Source organism: Anguilla anguilla, chromosome 2 (genome assembly GCF_013347855.1).
Source record: "Anguilla anguilla isolate fAngAng1 chromosome 2, fAngAng1.pri, whole genome shotgun sequence".
NCBI lineage: Eukaryota > Metazoa > Chordata > Actinopteri > Anguilliformes > Anguillidae > Anguilla > Anguilla anguilla.
In genome coordinates, this window is record NC_049202.1 from 9,604,202 (window position 1) to 9,623,087 (window position 18,886).

The window sequence follows — 18,886 nt, forward strand, 5'->3', positions numbered from 1 at the left end:
AGGCTCAGAGATGGAATGGAGCCAAATATTAATTGCCATAGCGACATTTGGGCTCTGAAAATAAGAATGAGGAAAACTCGGATCCCTGAGTGTGTGACATGTTATGTACCCAGCTCTAAAGGAAGTGCTTTCTGGAAGGGGGCCTGGGGGAAGAATGGACAGCAGTGGGGAGCTGCGGGGACTCCCCAGCGGTCGTGATGACGAGGCCTCGGAGGGGCTGGAGGAGGGGGAGGTGGAAGGGGAGACGCTGCTGATCGTGGAGTCGGAGGACCAGGCCTCCGTCGACTTCTCCCACGACCAGAGTGGCGACTCGCTCAACAGCGACATCGGAGACGAGGCCGACAGCAGCTGGAACGAGGACATGTCCTTCTACTGCGACAAGTGCCACAAGTGGATCCCCACCGGTGAGAGACAGGAAGTTGGACGGAGGACCGCTTACTGTACAGTGTGACCACCACTTCCTGTGGAACACTGTCCAGCTTGCCTTCTTTAAGCCTTTGCACTAGTCTCTTGTGACACAAGACTCTGGATTTATCACTAATCAGGGAAAATTGATCCTCTTGCTCCTGAGATTATTAAAAATAGTTAAGATCACATATTTTACTGCTGATTTTAAAAAATGAGTTACTTGTGCTGGCTGAATGTTGTGTCGACAGGTGGACACTGACTGGTTAAAACAACAAACTTTGCACTTTTCTGTGTCTAGCACTTTTGATTTGGCTTGTTAAGCTATTTAGTATTTTTCCTATAAATATTATGTAGTATATAGTTTGAATGCTCCCAGACAGTTTAGAATAGTAATCACCTTTATGTTCTTACCTGTGTCACCTTGTTCCTTAAATAAATCCTCTGGTGCACCGAAGGTGTGTCTCTGAGCAGTCTTTCTTTTACCTGCCACACTCAGCCCAGCTTCGAGGAGAGCAGCCCAGTTACCTGAAGGGGGATAACTTCTTCAAGTTCACCTGCTATGACTGCTCAGAAGACGGCAAGGAGACCTTTGAGAGGATGAGGCTCACCTGGCAACAGGTACAGCACAAGACAGGCTTTCTTTCCCCATGGGAGCATGAGAAATCTAGCTGGTATACAAAACCAGAACATTAAATCTGATCTTTTCAGATTATGCTGTTCTCTAGTTTCTCTTTCTCTTTGTGGTGACTATGTACCTTGAATCTGTTACATTTTTTGTTTATCTTATACAGTATCAATAGGATATATTCTTTGTAAGAAGAAACATTTCACACGTTGTAGATAACTTTGAATAGGTGAATCTGTCCAACAGTTCAATGCCATTACAACCTCTGTGCTTGTCCGTGATTGGCTGTGTGTGTTCAGGTGGTGATGCTAGCTATGTACAACCTGTCCCTGGAGGGCACTGGTCGCCAAGGTTACTTCCGGTGGAAAGAGGACATCTGCGCCTTCATCGGCAGACACTGGACCTTCCTCCTGGGATCCAGGTGAGACGGGACAGATCGCCGTGGTTGCAAGAAAATGCTGTACTGTAAAAGTAGTTCCACCCGCGACTTGTAGTGAGCAGTTCCAGCGACTTCTCTGTTTGGTCTTCCTGTTTCCCACAGGAAGAAGACGTCCACCTGGTGGAGCACGGTGGCGGGGTGTCTGTCGGTGGGGAGCCCCACGTTCTTCCGTTCGGGGGCTCAGGAGTTTGGGGAGCCTGGCTGGTGGAAGCTGGTGCAGAACCGCCCCCCGACCCTGCGCCCGGAGGGGGACAAGGCCTCCATCGCCTCACTGAAGACCAAAGGTGGAGCCCCTTCTCCCAGAAACACTTTCCATGGGAAAATAATATAGAGAAACTATCACTGATTTAGTCAGGCATATGACCGGCTGATACCCTTAGATTGATCTAAACCTTTAAGTCTCTTTATGAACCTAATCAAGGAAAGATGATGCTCTGCTTTGTAGTTAAATGAGGATCCTGGATGGGCTGTTTTCATCATCGTGTTTCTCCTGCTCTAATGAATTTTGCCGTCTCTGATTTTGATTTTGGCGTGTGTGTACTGCCCCCCCCCCCCCCCCCCCCCCCAGTCCCCTCGAAGCCGGCGCTGGACCCCATCATCACGGTGGAGGGGTTGCGTAAGCGGGTGGGGCGGAACCCCGTGGAGAGCGCCATGCAGCTGAAGGAGAAGCGCTCGCGCACGCAGGAGGCCAAGGACATCCGGCGCGCGCAGAAGGAGGCGGCCGGCTTCCTGGACCGCAGCGCCTCGTCCACGCCCGTGAAGTTCGGCAGCCGCGGCCGTCGCCCCGACCTGGTGCTGGAGAAGGGCGAGGTCATCGACTTCTCCTCCCTCAGCTCCTCGGACCGCACGCCGCTCACCAGCCCCTCCCCGTCCCCCTCGCCCGACTTCTCCGCCCCCGGCACGCCCGCCTCCCACTCGGCCACGCCCAGCCTGCTGTCGGAGGCCGACCTCATCCCAGACGTCATGCCTCCTCAGGCTCTGTTCCACGGTGAGCCCCTGTGTGTCTCAGCCCGAGCCCTCCTGTCATAACTGCAGTAACCAAACCACTTTAACAACAGCTTAATTATACGTAAATGTTTTCAGGATTTATTTACCACCATGTGAAGTTTGACTCGGGTTCCTCTCATGTATATAAGTTGTAGTTTCGTGTATTTTTTTTGCTTCCATACTTGAGTAATTAGTCTTGCATACAGATGAGTGAGTGCGTGCATGTGCACATGCGTCTGCTTGCGAGTCTGACTTTGACTGCAAGTGTGAGTGTGGCTGTGAGTGTGTGTAGTATATTTAATATGCACTTGTTCTTTCCTCAGACGATGAGGAGATGGACGGGGAGGGGGTGATAGATCCGGGCATAGAGTACATCCCTCCTCCCAGCATGCCCCTGGCCACCGGTGCCCTGATCGTGCGCAAGAAGCTGCGTGCCGCCGAGCACATCAAACAGGAAGTGGAGAGCGAGGGGGAGGAGCGAGGAGGCGGGGTCGAGGACGAAGGGGCAGAGCGGGGCATGGACGAGGGCGCAGCCATGGGGTCGAGGGGGCGGGGCGAAAGAAAGAAGGCCCCGCAGGATAAAGGGGATGGGCCGTCGGCTGGCTCCGCCCCCCGCTACGCCCCGCTCAGCCTGTACGAGGAGCGGCTGCTGCTGCGGAGGCTGGAGGCGTGTCCTCAGGCGCTGGCCGTCACGCCGCAGGCCAAGCGGCTCCACAGGAAGCTGCTGGTGCGGCAGTCCAAGCGGGAGCGAGGGCTACCCCTGCTGGACCTGGACCAGGCCGTCAGCGCCACCCTCACCCTGGTGGGGGGTGTGTACGGGGCCCAGGAGGCGGGGCTAAGCCGCCAGGGGTCCGGGGGGCCCAGAACCTACCGGACCACCAGCCAGGACCTCCGTATCCTCGATCGGTTCCAGGTACAGACCTGAGCACTGCATATCTGCAGCAAATCCTCTAAACTGAATCAACTTAAGGCCCAAAATTAAAAACATCAGCCAGACAGTGTTACAGATCTGACTGCCAAAAAGAATAATAATACATTTGTTTATTAAAACTCTTCCCGTACTCTCATTGCACTGCACACAAAAGATTTATGACTGAATAAAAGTCAACACAATGATACAATGATACATGACGCTGTGATGCATTATGGGTTGTAATTATTTGTCCAGACGGCCATGTCCAGCAGGAAGGGGTACCACCTGTCCGCTGTGTCCTTCTGCCACAGACTGATGGGCTCGGACGCTAGCATCGACCAAGGCATCCGCAGCCCGTACACCTCTCGCATACTTAAACCCTTCATAAGGTACCGTCCCACAGACATGTGCAAGCTCCGTTTCCCACAGTCCTTACACACATGCACACGCTGACGTACTTCAACCAGTGCAGAGCATTATTTGGGCGGTGTTTGTGATGCTGTTGCTCCTCCCTGCTCCAGGAGGGATTACGAGTCCCGGCCCCTGAAGCTGAGTCTGCTGGCGGAGATCCGCGCCCACGCCCATCGGAATGACCCCAGCTGGGCCCCCGAGCCTGACGCCCCCATCGACTACTGCTACGTCCGCCCCAACCACATCCCCTCCGTCAACTCCATGTGCCAGGAGATCTTCTGGCCAGGTAGGAACCTGCTCACTTCCTGTTCTTTTCACTACTTGTTTTCATCACTTCCTTTTTTCTCAAGTGATCTCTTGGAAGTGACAATCAGCTCAACTTTTTTTTTAGCAGCTTGGATGGTTGTAATTGTGTGTGTGTGTGTGTGTGTCTGTCATTTGCGTCTCTCAGGAGTGGACCTATCGGAGTGCCTGCAGTACCCGGACTTCAGTGTGGTGGTTCTGTATAAGAAGGTGGTGATCGGGTTTGGGTTCATGGTCCCGGATGTGAAGTACAACGAGGCCTACATCTCCTTCCTGCTGGTGCACCCCGAGTGGAGAAGAGCGGGAATCGCCACATTCATGATCTACCACCTCATACAGGTGTGTAAAAAACCCACCTCATACAGGTGCATCAGTCACTGGGCTGTGAAAGGCTGTAGACATCCTTTGGGTGAGACAAAACGAGAGGGCTCGATTCTCTGTGGTGATTAAATCGAGGCACGTTTTTTTTTTAAGAGTAAACACCATATCAGCCCTGCTGAGGCTTCCTCAGTCTAAAAGTTTATCTCTCTCTCTCTCTCCCTCCCTCTCTCTCTATCTCCCTCTCTCCCTCTCCCTCTCTCTCTATCTCCCTCTCTCTCTCTCCCCCTCCCTCTCTCTCTCTCTCGCTCTCTCTTAGACCTGCATGGGTAAAGATGTCACGCTCCATGTGTCGGCCAGTAACCCCGCCATGCTCCTGTACCAGAAGTTTGGTTTCAAGACGGAGGAGTACGTGCTGGACTTCTACGATAAGTACTACCCCGTGGACAGCAAGGAGTGCCGACACGCCTTCTTCCTGCGGCTCAGACGCTGAGGGAAAAGGGGCAGGCCACGCCCTCTGGAGGAGGGGCCAAGCAGCCATGCTTATAAAAGGGAACGGCAATTATGAGTGTCAATCTTTCCTTTTCAATTAAATGAAAGTGTCTTCACTGATTATATCTGTAAAACTGACCAGTAAGGATAGCAATGGTCGTGCTTTGGGTTACTTTCACAGTGATTCGAGGGGTAGAAGGTGTCTGGCCAATCATTGCTGTGCATCTAAGCCCATGAAAAGTTGATTTGGTTTGACTGACAGGTGTGCACGGTGATAAAACACTCTCGGCGTGGAGGTAGATCAGAGTTAGTTTAACACCTCTTGGTGGAAACTAGCCTTCAGTGTCTGAACTCTGGGGGTTGGGCAACAAATATGCCAGATCAGGTCAGGACTGAACTGACCAGAAGACTGTGTTGTGTGTGTGCGTGGCTAGATTGAACAGTCCCTGATGTTTGTGAGTGGTTAGATGTGTAGTTTGCAGGACAATAGTATCAGCCAGAAGGCGACCATGTTCTTTTTTTTGTCTGGGATGGTTTTGTTTCATCTGAAATGCGAGCCAAAGGGATCAGTGTTTTTTTTTTTGTCAAACGCGTCGAACAGAACTCCTGTGCTCCGTTATAAAACTGTACATAAAATGTTGAGTCTAGATTTAACCCACACCTGGCTGAGTTTTCTAATCCAAACGACTTGATAAGTCTGTTTATTATTTTGTAAATGCTCACGTTTCTGTACATGCAACCCTGTAGCCCAAGTGCTATTTTTCCTATTAAACTCTTTACAAAATGTAATATTAATGTTTTGTGTTTTAATTGAACACCATTAGAAATATGTACTTCCGAATGACTAGTCATATACGTATGTAGCAATATCTTGTGAAATGTAGAGTTAGAAAAACTAGTCATGTATGCAAAATGGTAGGCTGCAGTAGTATTAACAAAATGGAAGTCAGAAGTGAACAGAAAGCACACTTCATTGTATTCTTTATTGTTACTCATTGGTGTCAACATCATTTCACCAAAGAGTTTAAAAAATGGCAAAAAAAACCTGACAAAAACATGTCAAAAATATGTCACTAGATGTGAAATGTGAAAAAAGAGAAGTGATTATCTGCAGCTATTCGACTACAACACCCACACTCATGAAAGTAACACTGGCACTCCTTTGGTGGGCTACGCTCAGCTGCAACTTTAACGCCTGTGAAGGTTCTCAGTGGAGAGCAGGCTCATGATCAGCAGGGTCTTTATAATCTCAAATTTTACTCTCAGACATCGACACTCGCGTGCGGTCCGTCTGGAGTCCCGGTCAGAACGTGTCCAGGTTGACGGTGCTCCTGGGCTTGGTCAGTTTGTCCAGCAGGCCCTGTCCCATCCGGGCAGCGATCAGGGACACCAGCGGGTCGCACCCGGACCGCACCGCCAGGTCGTACGCGGTCTGACCGCGATCGTTCCTCTTCCTGATGCTGGCGTTGCAGCTGCAGCAGAGCGAGAGGCCGCAGAGTAAAAACACGCACGCCTGTGTGCAGCCTGTTTACTTACATATGTACGCACACACATGCAGCGTGTTTACTGACATACTGGGAATGTGTGTGTGTGTGTGTGTGTGTGTGTGTCTCACCCCAGCAGAGCCTCAGCACACTGGAGGCCCTGATTCCCTAGAGAAGCTGCCTCATGCAAGGCCGAGTTATTCACCCTGAGAGAGAGAGACAGAGAGAGTGATGGGAGAGAGAGAGAGAGAGGGAACAGCATTGGGAATCTCTTACCAAGGTGGGCTGTGCCTTGCGTTCTGACCGTGATAATGGCAAGAAATTAATCCTGAATTATTGACGGGCACAATAATTATGGCTTCTGGTCTCTTTTCCACAGGGGCACTATATTTTTTTTTTTACATGAGCACTATATTAGACAGTGGGTGCAGTGTGTAATACAGCACTGTCGCCTCAGTGCTGGGTTTGGATCCAGACCGGGGTCTTTCTGTGTGGAGTTGGCATGTTCTCTCTGTGTCCATGTGGGATTTCCCTGGGTACTCCGGTTTCATCCCACAGTCCAAAGACGTGCAGGTTAGCCTAATTGCAGAGTCTAAATTAGGTATGAGTGTTTCATTGAATGGTGTGTGTGCCTTGCAATGGATTAGCGACCTGTCCAGCATGTATTACTGCCTCTTGCCAAAATCTATGCTGGGATAGGCTCCAGCCCTGTCCAACCCAGGCCAGGAATAAACAGGGTAAATAATGGGTGTGTGGACTAAGTATGGCTTTAGGGACCCAGAGGGTTTTCGTGGGGTACTCACGGTCCGGACTGCTGGTCGATGTCGGCCCCCTTTTGGACCAGCAGGGGGATGACCTCGTGGTGCAGGTTCATCACGGCCACCGTGAGGACGGGGCGTCCGTCACTGCCCCGACAGGACGCGTCTGCACCCTGCGGGACGCGCCCACATCCGGGAATGTCAATAAACAGGACACGCTCACATCCGGGAATGTCATTAAACAGGACATGCTCACATCCGGGCATGTCAATAAACAGGACACGTCCACGGGCAGGAGTGTCAATCAAGGAGACAGATCCCCTGGGAAAACTGTCAATCAAGTGGACTCACCCCTGATCTCACACTTCCCTGTCTGCTCAAGCCGGATCTACATTATCTTACTGAAAGGGAAGGAAGCAGGATTTCTGTGATCATTTCTGTTCAGATGTGTAATCTGCATAAAGCCCATTCACTGATCTGATGTTCCATGAGGACTACTCATCCTGGAACTGTCTCCTTTTCAATCTGTTCTCTAAACTGCTCCTGGGATACATTCTCTGCAGAATGAGTTCTTGTTTACCCTACTGGCATCATTTTCCTCCTGTAACAGAGATCAGTAAGATCTTAAGCGGGAACTTAAAGCATTAAACTCCATCCCTGTGGAACCGTTTCTGTGGGGGTTGTGTTTTCCTGCGGAACCCTTTCTGTGGGGGCTGTGTTTTCCTGTGGAACCCTTTCTGTGGAGGTTGTGTTTTTGGGGTCCCCTTTGGGGCTCTTACTTCATCCAGGAGCTGCTGCACCGTGGATATCTGGCCCAGTCCCCCGGGGCCCACTGCTGCCAGGAGCTGAGCATCTTTGGACTGCTGGGAAACCAGAGACCAGGAGAACCGTATTTACACATAACCCACTGCTAACGCTCAATAGCCTCCATACATTTTAATGACATCATAGTATCCCTGCAGATTGCAGAAAGCTCAGGATAAAATACATTACCCACAAGGCACCACACACGTATACAGACATATGTCGCATTCACGTCAAATGGGAGAAAGTGGATTGATGAGAAAGACTTCCCATTGCTACAACTTAGATGTGTTCGTGCTTACTCTGTCTGTGAATGTCCATGGAGAGTGTGTGATATTCACTATAGTGTGTGTATATTTGTGGAAAGCATCTGATATTCAGTAAAATATTATTTTAAAGGGTTGGGGGCCCGTAGGACACTTACAAGCAGAGTCACCTCCTCCTCCTGGGCCCGGTTTGCCCTTCGCTGCTTCCTGTCCTTCCTGGACTCTCCAGGGGGGGCGCTGTTCTCGCTCACTAATATTCACAATGAGACCAAGCATAAGTCAGTAAACACGTCTCATGCACTGTTTAACCCAAAGCCCCTCCCCTACACTGGTCTGGCTACCTGATAGGCTGCTTAGGCCCTCTGCCACATCGCTCAGAGGCAGGTGCTCCGACGAGCCAGTGGACATTGTCCTCTCCCCTCCCTGAGGTAACGGAAACAGAAACACACACAGATCATACACACACAGATCATATACACCGTCACACTCACACACACCACACACACACACAGACTGATCATACACACCGATCACACACACACACGATTACATGATGCCCATGCAAAATACCGGAATATCTCTGACCTTTGACCTCTCAGATCCCGCTGAGACAAAATTGATCCTCAAGCTGACTTTGTCGTTGTCCTCTTGCACAACTGCTGAAATCATCTGAGGAAAAATCAGGACAAAAACACTGGAGCAGCTTCAGGGCTTCAGTGGCATAGGTAGACTTGTATGGGGCAGGTAGAGCATCACGGGGCAGGTTGAGCAGCATAGGGCAGGTAGAGCGGCAGGTAGAGTGGTGCGAGGCAGGTAGGATGTGACGGGGTGTACAGGACCTCACCTTGCCCATCCGCGGCTCGCCAATCAGTGTTCTGAACTCAGTGTTATTCTGTGTGTAGCTGCGGAGATGTGCACAGATGTGATCCAGCTGTTTCCTCCAATAACCTGAGGATGGAATACAGGATGGAATACAGAAAAGGTTTAACTCCAGTCCTGGAGGGCCGCAGTGTCTGCTGGTTTAACTTCAGCCCTGGAGGGCTGCAGTGTCTGCAGGTTTAACTCCAGTCCTGGAGGGCCGCAGTGTCTGCAGGTTTAACTCCAGCAAGAAAAACCTAACAACAAACACCAACCTCCAGGAATGGAACTTTCCGCCCCTGCCCTTATACGTAATAGCGCCCCCTACAGTGTTTGGGTACCTCTGCCCGGGCTGATGGGGGTGAGCAGGGGCCTCCGGTCCCTCATCTGCTCCTTCTGGGACAGCTCCAGCGCCACCTGCTGGCCCTTCTTATGAAGCTCCGCCCCCGAAGGGTAGAACAGCCCAACTGTCTGAGTCTGCTGGTCAGAGCGGGGCGTGGCTGGGGCCGGCGCCAGGGGCGGGGCCTGAGGGACAGGTTGCCAGATAATACCGTCCGAGCGGAAGGTAGACTATGGGGGGGGGGTAAAGAGGGAAGGAGTTTGAATAAGGAGGAAGGGGCATAATTCTGTTCAGACACATACAGTATGAAAGTTTAGATGTTTGGCTGTTAGGCTGTTTGATGGTTCTATGGTCCTCAGAACTCCTCAGTGACTTACACGTTCCAGCTGGGCAGCGCCCCCTGTTGTCTGGAGGACGCTGGGGCCCAGTCTCGCGGGCCCCTCCAGGAACACCCCACAGGACCCACAGAAGTTGGCGTAGGGGTGATTGTTCACCCCACAGCAGGAGCACGTCAGGTACAGCGCTGGGTGACCCGGCTGTACAGAAACACGCTTAAAACACGCTTACAGCATGTTCCTGCGTGACACTGCACACATGTTCGCACACTGAGGTTGTGACTGTAAACCGGAGGTTTTGGTTTGACCTGTGAAAGGGGTTTACTCGGATTTCTTATAAATAATCTTAAAAATTGGTGTGATTGAGGGAAATGATCAATCCGACGCTTTCCCTCAATCCAGGCTCAATCCAGGCTCATTCAAAACATGTAAAATAATCGATATTCATAAAAAATGGTAAATTTAACAGCATGTGACTGCACCTGTAATACAGCATTGTATGAAACTGCTCACATAATCAAGGCCATGCAGTAATGGTACACACGGTTTAATCAGTTCTTTTATTTTGAAATACAGGTGAGCTGTGCTCCAGGTGAGCTGGGCTCCAGGTGAGCTGTACCTGAGGTGAACATCTCTCACCTTGGCCCCGCACCAGTCACAGAAGCGGGCGTCGGAGTTGTTCACCCTGCAGCAGTTGGAGCAGGATATCATCCTTCCGTCCGAAATGGGCAAAGGGGGGGCGCGCTCTCCCCTAGCCTGCCCACAGAAGGAAGCAGACTGTCAATTCAGGTATGTCAATTAAGGTCCAGGGGGTGCGTTCAAAATCCAGATGCTATGCTACGGTTTGCCTTTACTACAATATTCACTCAAAATGGATTGCAACATTCTGCAACAATCTTTGAGTTGAGTTTGGTGCTTCTTGGTGGGCGTGTCCGGGGCGTGACTAAAGCAGTGAGTGACATGTTTAAAAATCAGTGTCACACTGCACAGATTTGCCCTATCAGCTGCCATATTACCATCACTCTGCATTAGAACATTCGGCACAGCACCGGTTCAGTTTATAAAACAGGCTGCCATGTTTAACCCATCCCGAGCACCACCCTGACGTCTCTGATTGGTCAGTTCCTTACAGTGGGCGGGTCCGGCAGTCTGGTCTCACAGACGACACAGTAGGTGAGGTTCACAGGGTTACCCGCTCCACATGACGGGCAGATCGCCTTGTCCTGAGAAACAGGAGATTAACAGTAACACGTGTCATGGCAAGGGGGGGCTCAGCCCTACCAACTAAAGCTTTCTTTACAGTAAGTGGTGTGATTTACCGTGTGTTTTTACAGTAAGTGATGTGATTCCCCTCGTGTTTACACGGTAAGTGATGTCATTTACCTTGTCTTCTTATGGTAAGTGATGTGACTTACCTTGAGTCTCAGGCTGGCTTGAGGCTGGAGGTGAGGGGCCATGGGGGCCTCACAGACAATACAGATGGGGGCGTTCAGGGGAACCACCATTTTGCAGTGGACACACAGCCTCATCTGAAATATTTAGAAAATAAACCATTATCTTATTATAATTAATATATGACTTAACAACTCTTTCATGACTTCTTGTTTGTTTAAAATTCTGTGTTTATTTTGAAGTTACCCCTGGGATCAATAAAGTTTTTTTTTTTACTACAGACTTTATTCGTAGTCGTAGTAATAATTATAATAATAATAATAATAAGACTTATAAAGTAGAGTAGAATACTCTTCAAGCCACAATCCTCTTCAAGTTCAAAATCTAACACAATGAAACAATAAAACGCGATGCAATTAAACGATACAATGAAGAGGATCTGCACACCTGCCCCCCCTCTGTGGGGGGTAACCTCTGCTCCGGGATGGGGGGTACTGGAGCACCACACTGGGGGCAGAACCGGGCGAAAGGGTCAGAGGGGCGAGGAGACAGGCACTGGGGACACCTGGAGAAAGAGAAGAGCAGAAAAAACTCTAAAGTATAACATTTGTACAATGTTAGCAAGCTAACGCTAATGCATAACACTCTCACAATGTTAACCAGCTAACACTAAAAGCATAATGTTCTCACAATGTTAGCAAGCTAACGCTAATGCATAATGTTGTCACAATGTTAACCAGCTAACACTAAATCATAACACTCTCACACTTAACCAGCTAACACTAAAGTATATCACTCTTCTACAACGTTAACAACCTGACACTAAAGTATAACACTCTCATAGTGTTAACCAGCTAACACTAAAGCATAATGCTCTCACTTTCTCAGGTAAGATGCCTGCTCCAGGTGTTCTCATACAGCAGTTGCTCGGAACGCTCACCTCAGGAAGTCCGTTTCCCTCAGTATTCTGGAAATGTCTGTTCTCGTCAGACTTTTTCGTAGACCGTCCCCCTGGGCCTCGTTCTGACCACAAAAACAAGCGTGAGGTAATGCCACAATTTGATTGGTTCAAATCATTGAGTGTCTGACATCATGTGGTGCCCCGCCAAATTCTGTTACCTGTTCTTGGCTGTGGTGTGAGGTGGGAGTGGAGACACGCTTTGTTTTGGGGGAGGGGGTCCCCAGACGGCTGTTGGGGAAACGGGAACCCTTGGGTGGCCTGTGAGAATCACTGCCCTGAATCTTCAGCCCTGGGAGAGATGACAGTTTATTCACAGACCTGTTATATCATCTATTCACACACCTATTATACTATACAATTTATACACAGAAATAAACTAATTATGCTTTTGATGCTATTAATTCTGATTTTAAAGTGGGGTGTTCCTATAGACACACTAATAACTGTGATTTTAAAGTGGGGTGCTCCTATAGGCACACTTTAAACTATGATTTTAAAGTGGGGTGCTCCTACAGACACACTAATAACTGATTTTAAAGTGGGGTGTTCCTATAGACAGACTAATAACTGTGATTTTAAAGTGGGGTGTTCCTATATACACAATAATAACTGATTTTAATGTGGGGTGCTCCTATAGACCTTTGTACCTTGAAAACTCTTTGTGGTGTCTTCCCATGCACCCCTGAGACTGCCACTCAAATTCAACAAAGCGGAACTTCCATCAAGGGATTCCTGTGCACATTCACATAATACATCTGAGCTTAACTCCAGGGCATTCATTAACATGGGCAGTGAAGTTACATGCATGCATTCACAATAAAACAAGAAAAGAGGGAAGTACAGGATGTACCTATAAATAAAAAGGAAATACAGAAGTATATTATCTCTCTCACCTGGTTGTCCATGTCTCGGGCATACTGCTTCAGGAAGTTGTCCTCGTTGTCCTCAGTGGACACTATAGTTTCTGTGGGCACGTAGTCCACCAGGAAGAGCTTGGTGACAATGCCACTCTCTCTGCCATCGCTGCATACACCAATCAGAGATGATCTAATCAGCATCCAGCTACTCTAACTTTACTTTAGTCCAGTTACTGCCACATAGTCATTGCTCACCTTAGCGTGGTCTCTAAACAGACAGGCTCTGATATTTAACAGAATATGTTTTGGTAGTTGCTGGTGACTTTTCTCTGGCAGGATAAATGTACATTTTTCTCATTTTAAGAGCTACCTGGCAACAGCTAGCGCTTTGACGGACACCTTCCCCTCAGGCAGGCGAATAGGGCCCTTGTACTTCAGCGTGGTGTTCTCTCCAAACCCAGGTCTCTTCACAGGTTCCGGCTTACTACCGTCCACAGTGTAGTAAACGGTCACATCTTTGGAATCTATTAAAAATAAAGTCACGCTTCCAATTATGCTCTATTTGCTATTCAACTTTTCTTTGTTTTAATAGTTTGTGTGTGTGTGTGTGTGTGTGTGTGTGTGAAAGTCTTACCCGATTTAATTTCTACAGGCGTTGTTGTGTCGATGTGATGTTTGGCTTTCCCAGGCGGGGGTACTCGAATGGGAATAATTTGTGGTACAAATATGGAGCCTGCTGTCATGGTTACCGGAAGCTGATGCTATTAGCGCTGTGCAGAATTAAAGACACAACATATTGTGAAAACATACATTTAAAGACACATTTAACATAATATATCAATCGCAAACTTGCAATATATTGAGTTACACTATGTTTTATAGCTAACACCTTTCAATCGGTGCAAAAAATTTTAACTTCGACGTTACAGGTGATATTAGCTAACGGTTCAATTATCAAAAGCTGTTAATATAAAATTTCAATATGGGAATATTCTCCATTAATTAATGCATTATTATTTATTTATTTATTTATTTTAACATCATGACGCTTCAACCCACCTATGATACAGCTGAGTAACATTAGCATAGCTAAGGCTACCTCAAAAAGGGCTCAAATTTTTATTCAGGAAGCTAAATTATATATACTTACGTATATTTTCCAGTTGGTAAACAATGTTTGTGGTAGTATTGGTAGCTGACAAAATTATCTCACACCCCGATATTATATTCCCTGTTTTAAAATATTATTCATATCCTTTATTTGGTTTAAACACGTAGTGAAATTTCGTGCTAAGGTTAAACCACAGTAACAACACATCGAATCAGCGTATGCGTAACCAAGCAACGCTACAACAACGCCTATTGGTGCTCTACGCTTCCCATAGCATCAGCGCCGTCGTGCACAGGCATTAATCGGACTACTACAATGAGATACGCCCATAGGATGCGACTCACCGATGAAGGACCCCACGTTGGCGTGTGCGAATATTGATGTAAATGAGGTTTGCTTGGCTGCTACAATTATACTGGCTACCGTTCGTTAGCTGGATATGTGTTTAGCTATCGTTTGCCCTCATCGTTTTATAGAGTTACAACGTATCGATAACTCTGCCTTTACTCTTCAAAGATGGCAGAAGTGAAGGTCAAAAAAGAATCTACCGATCCCGTGGAAATCGAAAATCGGTATGTTGCACACTGAATATTTTGATTAGCTCGCTAATTAACTCGCGATGAATTCCGTAGATTGCTAGCTAACCTGGAGCCGGTTTATTGAATACGCTGAGTTTGTACATACCAGCCACTGTTAAGCAATGGAATTACTGTGGATTTTGTGTAGTTTGAGGTTAAATCCATCACTATTGGTTGCTGATGAGGCTGTTTTAGTCACATGTTTGGGTTGTGTTCCAGGTTAGGACGTTTAAATTGCATTGGATTTTCTAAATTATGATAAAACAAATTTACAAGATGAGCGTGATAGGGCTAGCAGTTCCAGGCTAATACCCCTATTTTTTATACAGTCTATGCTAATGCCGAAGGGTTAAGATGTCATAACACAAGAATGCCAACAAAAGCTTTGGTAAGAGCAATGACGCAAGCGGTGTGAAATCTAAAGAGTAGGTTTCAGGCTTGCACAGTGTAAGTTCTGGCTCGCCGTTTATCAGAACATTTTTACACATTGCTCATTGTAATATTACGAATATAGACGGGATTAATGGGCTGTTCTCATTATAAAGCATTGAAAACAGTATCAGACTTCATTAAACTTAATGTACACAGTAATCTGTGAGCTAGACTTATGGAGCATTGTGACAGCAGTGTTAGTGTCCACTTGTTTTTGAGATACTCCTGTTTGCTTCTTCTTTTAAGGATAAAGGAGCTTTGCCAGCAGTTTCCACATGGAATAACAGACCAGGTTATTCAGAATGACATGCCTCACGTGGAGGCCCAGCAGAGGGCGATGGCCATCAACAGACTGCTGTCAGTGGTGAGTCACAGACGGCCTTCTGTTTATAAAACCACAGAAAGTTAAATGTGGTGGTACAAATCTGTGTTCCTTGGTACTGTATAATCATCCCACATGATGTGGTCCGGTTCTGTTTCTCCCTACATACTCTCCTCCAGGATAACTGTGTGCTCTGAGTTCATCAGCTGCTTAGGAAACTATGTTGCTTCTCTGTTTGTAAAGGGACAACTCGACCTGTTAAGGAACAGCACCGGACTGCTGTACCGACTGAAGGACACACAGACGGCTAGGTGAACACGGCCTTCATGTTCAAACACACTGTTCAGTATTCACCACTGTACTAAAGCTGTGAGATCGAATTGTCTAAAAGCTTCTTCATTCATTCGCTTTTCACAGTAAAATGAAGGGATCAGACAACCAAGAAAAGCTGGTGTATCAGGTTATTGAAGATGCAGGAAACAAAGGTAAGACACAAACAAAGGTTTCTGTAATGGAGTAGAAAAAACATTGCAACCAGGGTTGGGGTCAAAGCAATTCCAGTTCAAAAAATGAATTAAAATTCAGTTAATGAACTGAAAAATGCCAATAATGTTCTATGCAACTAATTAATTAGTTGAAATTAATTTCAACTCATTCATTTCAGTTCATATTTTTATTTTAGTGGCTTAAAGTGTAACAGACCCTGACATGTATTAAAAAGTCTGTCCATTGCACGTGGCAGCCTAGAATGAGTTTGTGATTCTGCCCCTCTGTTCCTGATAGGGATCTGGAGTAGGGATATCCGGTACAAAAGCAACCTCCCCCTGACAGAGATCAACAAGATCCTGAAGAACCTGGAGAGTAAGAAACTTATCAAGGCTGTCAAGTCTGTGGCTGTAAGTGGACGCTTGGATTTTAAGAAACTTATCTTCCTGCCCAGCCATATTAATTACGGTTACTGTCTGTGGCCACTAGGGGGGAGTCTATACTAACATTCAGCGGTTTCTAATCTTGCTGCGTTTTTGTCAGGGCAGCAATTCCTCAGGTCATCATGATAATTTTTTTTTTTTTAAACAGTGAGTGCTATAAATGCCTGCCCAGTGTGAACAAACATTTCAGCATGTATTTAAAGAGGAAAGAGGTGCATGTACTGTTGATGTTAATGCTATTTATTAAATGCCCCCCTCTCCCCCCACCACCAGGCCTCTAAGAAGAAGGTTTACATGCTGTACAACCTGCAGCCCGATCGCTCTGTCACGGGGGGAGCCTGGTACAGTGACCAGGACTTTGAGTCAGAGTTCGTGGAGGTGCTGAACCAGCAGTGCTTCAAATTCCTGCAGAGTAAGGTGAGGGGTGTAACTCGGCGTTTCCAAAAGAACAGCAGCGAGAATGAAACCTCTTTAAAAATGTATTCTCATTTACTATGGCAATGGTAGTGTTTGCGACTATAGTGCTTTTTCCTTCCAGGAGTGAGAGAAACTGCACAATATTGAACTATTTCCAAAAAGGTCAGCTTTTATGTGACTCTAGCAGAGAACTGAAGATTAACATGCATCACAAACCCGTACATATCAGCCTCATTGAGAGCGAGTATACAAATATAATTCAGCTTCAGTGCAAGGCTCCTAGGAAATAAGCCATGCAAAATTTATCTTCTCGACCTTAAGATACCCCTACTCAAGGGTTTAGAAAATGGCAAGTTGGTCTGTAGTTGTGTGGAAGAAAGAGGAACCACGTCTGAAGTGGTCTTGTTTCCCTCCAGGCAGAAGCAGCGAGGGACAGTAAGCAGAGCCCCATGGTCCAGAGGAACAGCTCCTTTGCCACCTCACATGAAGTGTGGAAGTACATCTGTGAGCTGGGCATCAGCAAGGTGAGCGTCAGTCAATCAGCCAGCTAGCCACTTCAGCCATTCTGGGAAGGTAAATGCCATTAATGCTGGTTAAATGCCATTAAATGTGGATCTGGGATTAGTTTTGCCATTTAGCTCATAACGTATATGGTTAGGATAAGGACGTGGAACACCTGATGCCAGATCGGCACTCTGAGGAGCTGCGGATCTTTTGTGCCGTACCAGGTGGAGCTCTCCATGGAGGACATCGAGACCATTCTGAACACGCTGATCTACGACGGCAAGGTGGAGATGACCATCATCGCCGCCAAAGAGGGGACCGTGGGCAGTGTGGACGGGCAGATGAAGCTCTACAGAGGCGTCAATCCCATCATCCAATCCACGGGCCTGGTCAAGACTCCCTGTGGCCTGTGTCCCGTAAGCCTGTCTTTTCCCTGCAGCAGTGGCTCCAAAGCTCTGTTCCTGGAGACCTGCTGTCCTGTAGGTTTTCATTTCAACCGTAATTTGGCACATGGGATGGAAAAAGTTCTCTCTGTCTCCACCTTAGCTAAAGTGCGGTGAGCGTTCTGGTGCAAAATGGCTGCCGTGCATGACCCAGGTGCTACACATTGGTGGTGGGTGAGGAGAGTTCCCACTCATCACTGTAATGCAAAAGTGCTATATCAATGCAATGATTCCGCCAAGATCTCCAGGATCAGAGTTGGGTCCTAAAGAATGTGTGTTAGCCCTGGCACACTCCCTGTGGAGTTCATTGAAGCCAGGTGCAAAATTCCAGTCCTAGTTTTTATTCCAGCCAGTTATTCTGGATTCATTTTATATACAGCAGCCTCACATCAGTGCTGGGTGAACTATGATCCACAACTAAACTACCCACGTTGTACGATAATGATTAAAGTAGTTCCCATTATTTATTTCTTTTCCAAGAAGATTTCAGCAGGCTAAAAATTTTAAAAGTTTAAAAGGACTACAGTTAGGAAATGGAATATGGTGTTAGTGCTTTGGTATATTCTTAAGATTCCCCTTACAAAATTTAGTCAAATTTGGGTGCTAAAAATGACACATGAATGCTCTCTCTCTCTCTCAGGTGTTTGACGACTGCCATGAAGGTGGTGAGATTTCTCCCTCTAACTGCATTTACATGGTGGAGTGGCTGGACTTCTGACCAAAACACTTCTCACAGTATATGAAAGACTGGGATGGTGCCAGCTGATATTTTTATTTTTTACTCGTAGACGCGCCATTTTATTTTGGGAGACATCTTCACAGTGACTAATTTAGCCTTTGTAAATATGTCAAACTGACCAGGAGTGATGTGGCCTTACGTCTTTGTGGTTGGATCCTTTTTTTTTTCTTCTGCGTCTCCCAGTGTTTTCCACATGGAGTTTGACCTTTTCGTTTTCTCCAAAGAATTGAAAAGACTACTTTGCACATGAAAGAAAAATCTTGGAGCAGACAGAGTCGGCCATGTTCTGATCTGCCAGGAGTGGCTTCGAGCCACACTAAGAGCCGGTAATGATCCTAGAGTAGCGGTTTCTCTCGCGTGAAAGAGCTGTGGTTCTGCCTAGACTAAGTGCTGCTGTCGGCGAGACCAGTGTGAAACTTTCTCCCTGCCTGACCCTTAAATAAACTTTGTCCTGTACAGT

General features: G+C 47.4%; 3 protein-coding genes across 4 annotated transcripts; 2 read left to right on the plus strand and 1 right to left on the minus strand.

Annotated features, from left to right (window-relative positions):
• Window positions 1-119: 119 nt before the first annotated feature.
• kat14 (lysine acetyltransferase 14) lies at window positions 120-5,685 on the plus strand. Its single transcript, XM_035402663.1, has 10 exons — window positions 120-404; window positions 905-1,026; window positions 1,333-1,454; window positions 1,575-1,756; window positions 2,041-2,460; window positions 2,783-3,372; window positions 3,628-3,761; window positions 3,894-4,069; window positions 4,235-4,425; window positions 4,724-5,685. The coding sequence occupies exons 1-10, from the start codon at window positions 155-157 to the stop codon at window positions 4,895-4,897; spliced, it is 2,361 nt and encodes a 786-aa protein (XP_035258554.1). The 5' UTR covers window positions 120-154; the 3' UTR covers window positions 4,898-5,685.
• Window positions 5,686-5,860: 175 nt separating this feature from the next.
• Window positions 5,861-14,324, minus strand: dzank1 (double zinc ribbon and ankyrin repeat domains 1). Of its 2 annotated transcripts, none has more exons than XM_035402665.1 (21): window positions 14,102-14,324; window positions 13,586-13,721; window positions 13,322-13,475; window positions 12,988-13,117; window positions 12,742-12,826; window positions 12,253-12,383; window positions 12,074-12,156; window positions 11,581-11,698; window positions 11,157-11,270; window positions 10,872-10,964; window positions 10,381-10,497; window positions 9,784-9,942; window positions 9,408-9,636; window positions 9,053-9,156; window positions 8,794-8,877; window positions 8,550-8,631; window positions 8,367-8,458; window positions 7,918-7,998; window positions 7,184-7,311; window positions 6,512-6,586; window positions 5,861-6,368 (listed from the first exon to the last, which is right to left on the minus strand). In XM_035402665.1, exons 2-21 carry the CDS (start codon window positions 13,692-13,694, stop codon window positions 6,200-6,202), a joined length of 2,337 nt encoding a protein of 778 aa, XP_035258556.1. In that variant the 5' UTR covers window positions 13,695-13,721; window positions 14,102-14,324; the 3' UTR covers window positions 5,861-6,199. The 2 variants fall into 2 exon arrangements, with proteins under 2 accessions (XP_035258556.1, XP_035258555.1); XM_035402664.1 differs by having other exon boundaries at window positions 7,918-8,001.
• A 67-nt stretch (window positions 14,325-14,391) lies between these two features.
• On the plus strand, window positions 14,392-18,696 carry polr3f (polymerase (RNA) III (DNA directed) polypeptide F). The gene is made up of 10 exons (XM_035404764.1): window positions 14,392-14,444; window positions 14,579-14,634; window positions 15,319-15,436; window positions 15,638-15,705; window positions 15,812-15,879; window positions 16,178-16,290; window positions 16,597-16,740; window positions 17,157-17,264; window positions 17,469-17,660; window positions 18,328-18,696. Exons 1-10 carry the CDS (start codon window positions 14,409-14,411, stop codon window positions 18,403-18,405), a joined length of 981 nt encoding a protein of 326 aa, XP_035260655.1. The 5' UTR covers window positions 14,392-14,408; the 3' UTR covers window positions 18,406-18,696.
• Window positions 18,697-18,886: the final 190 nt, after the last annotated feature.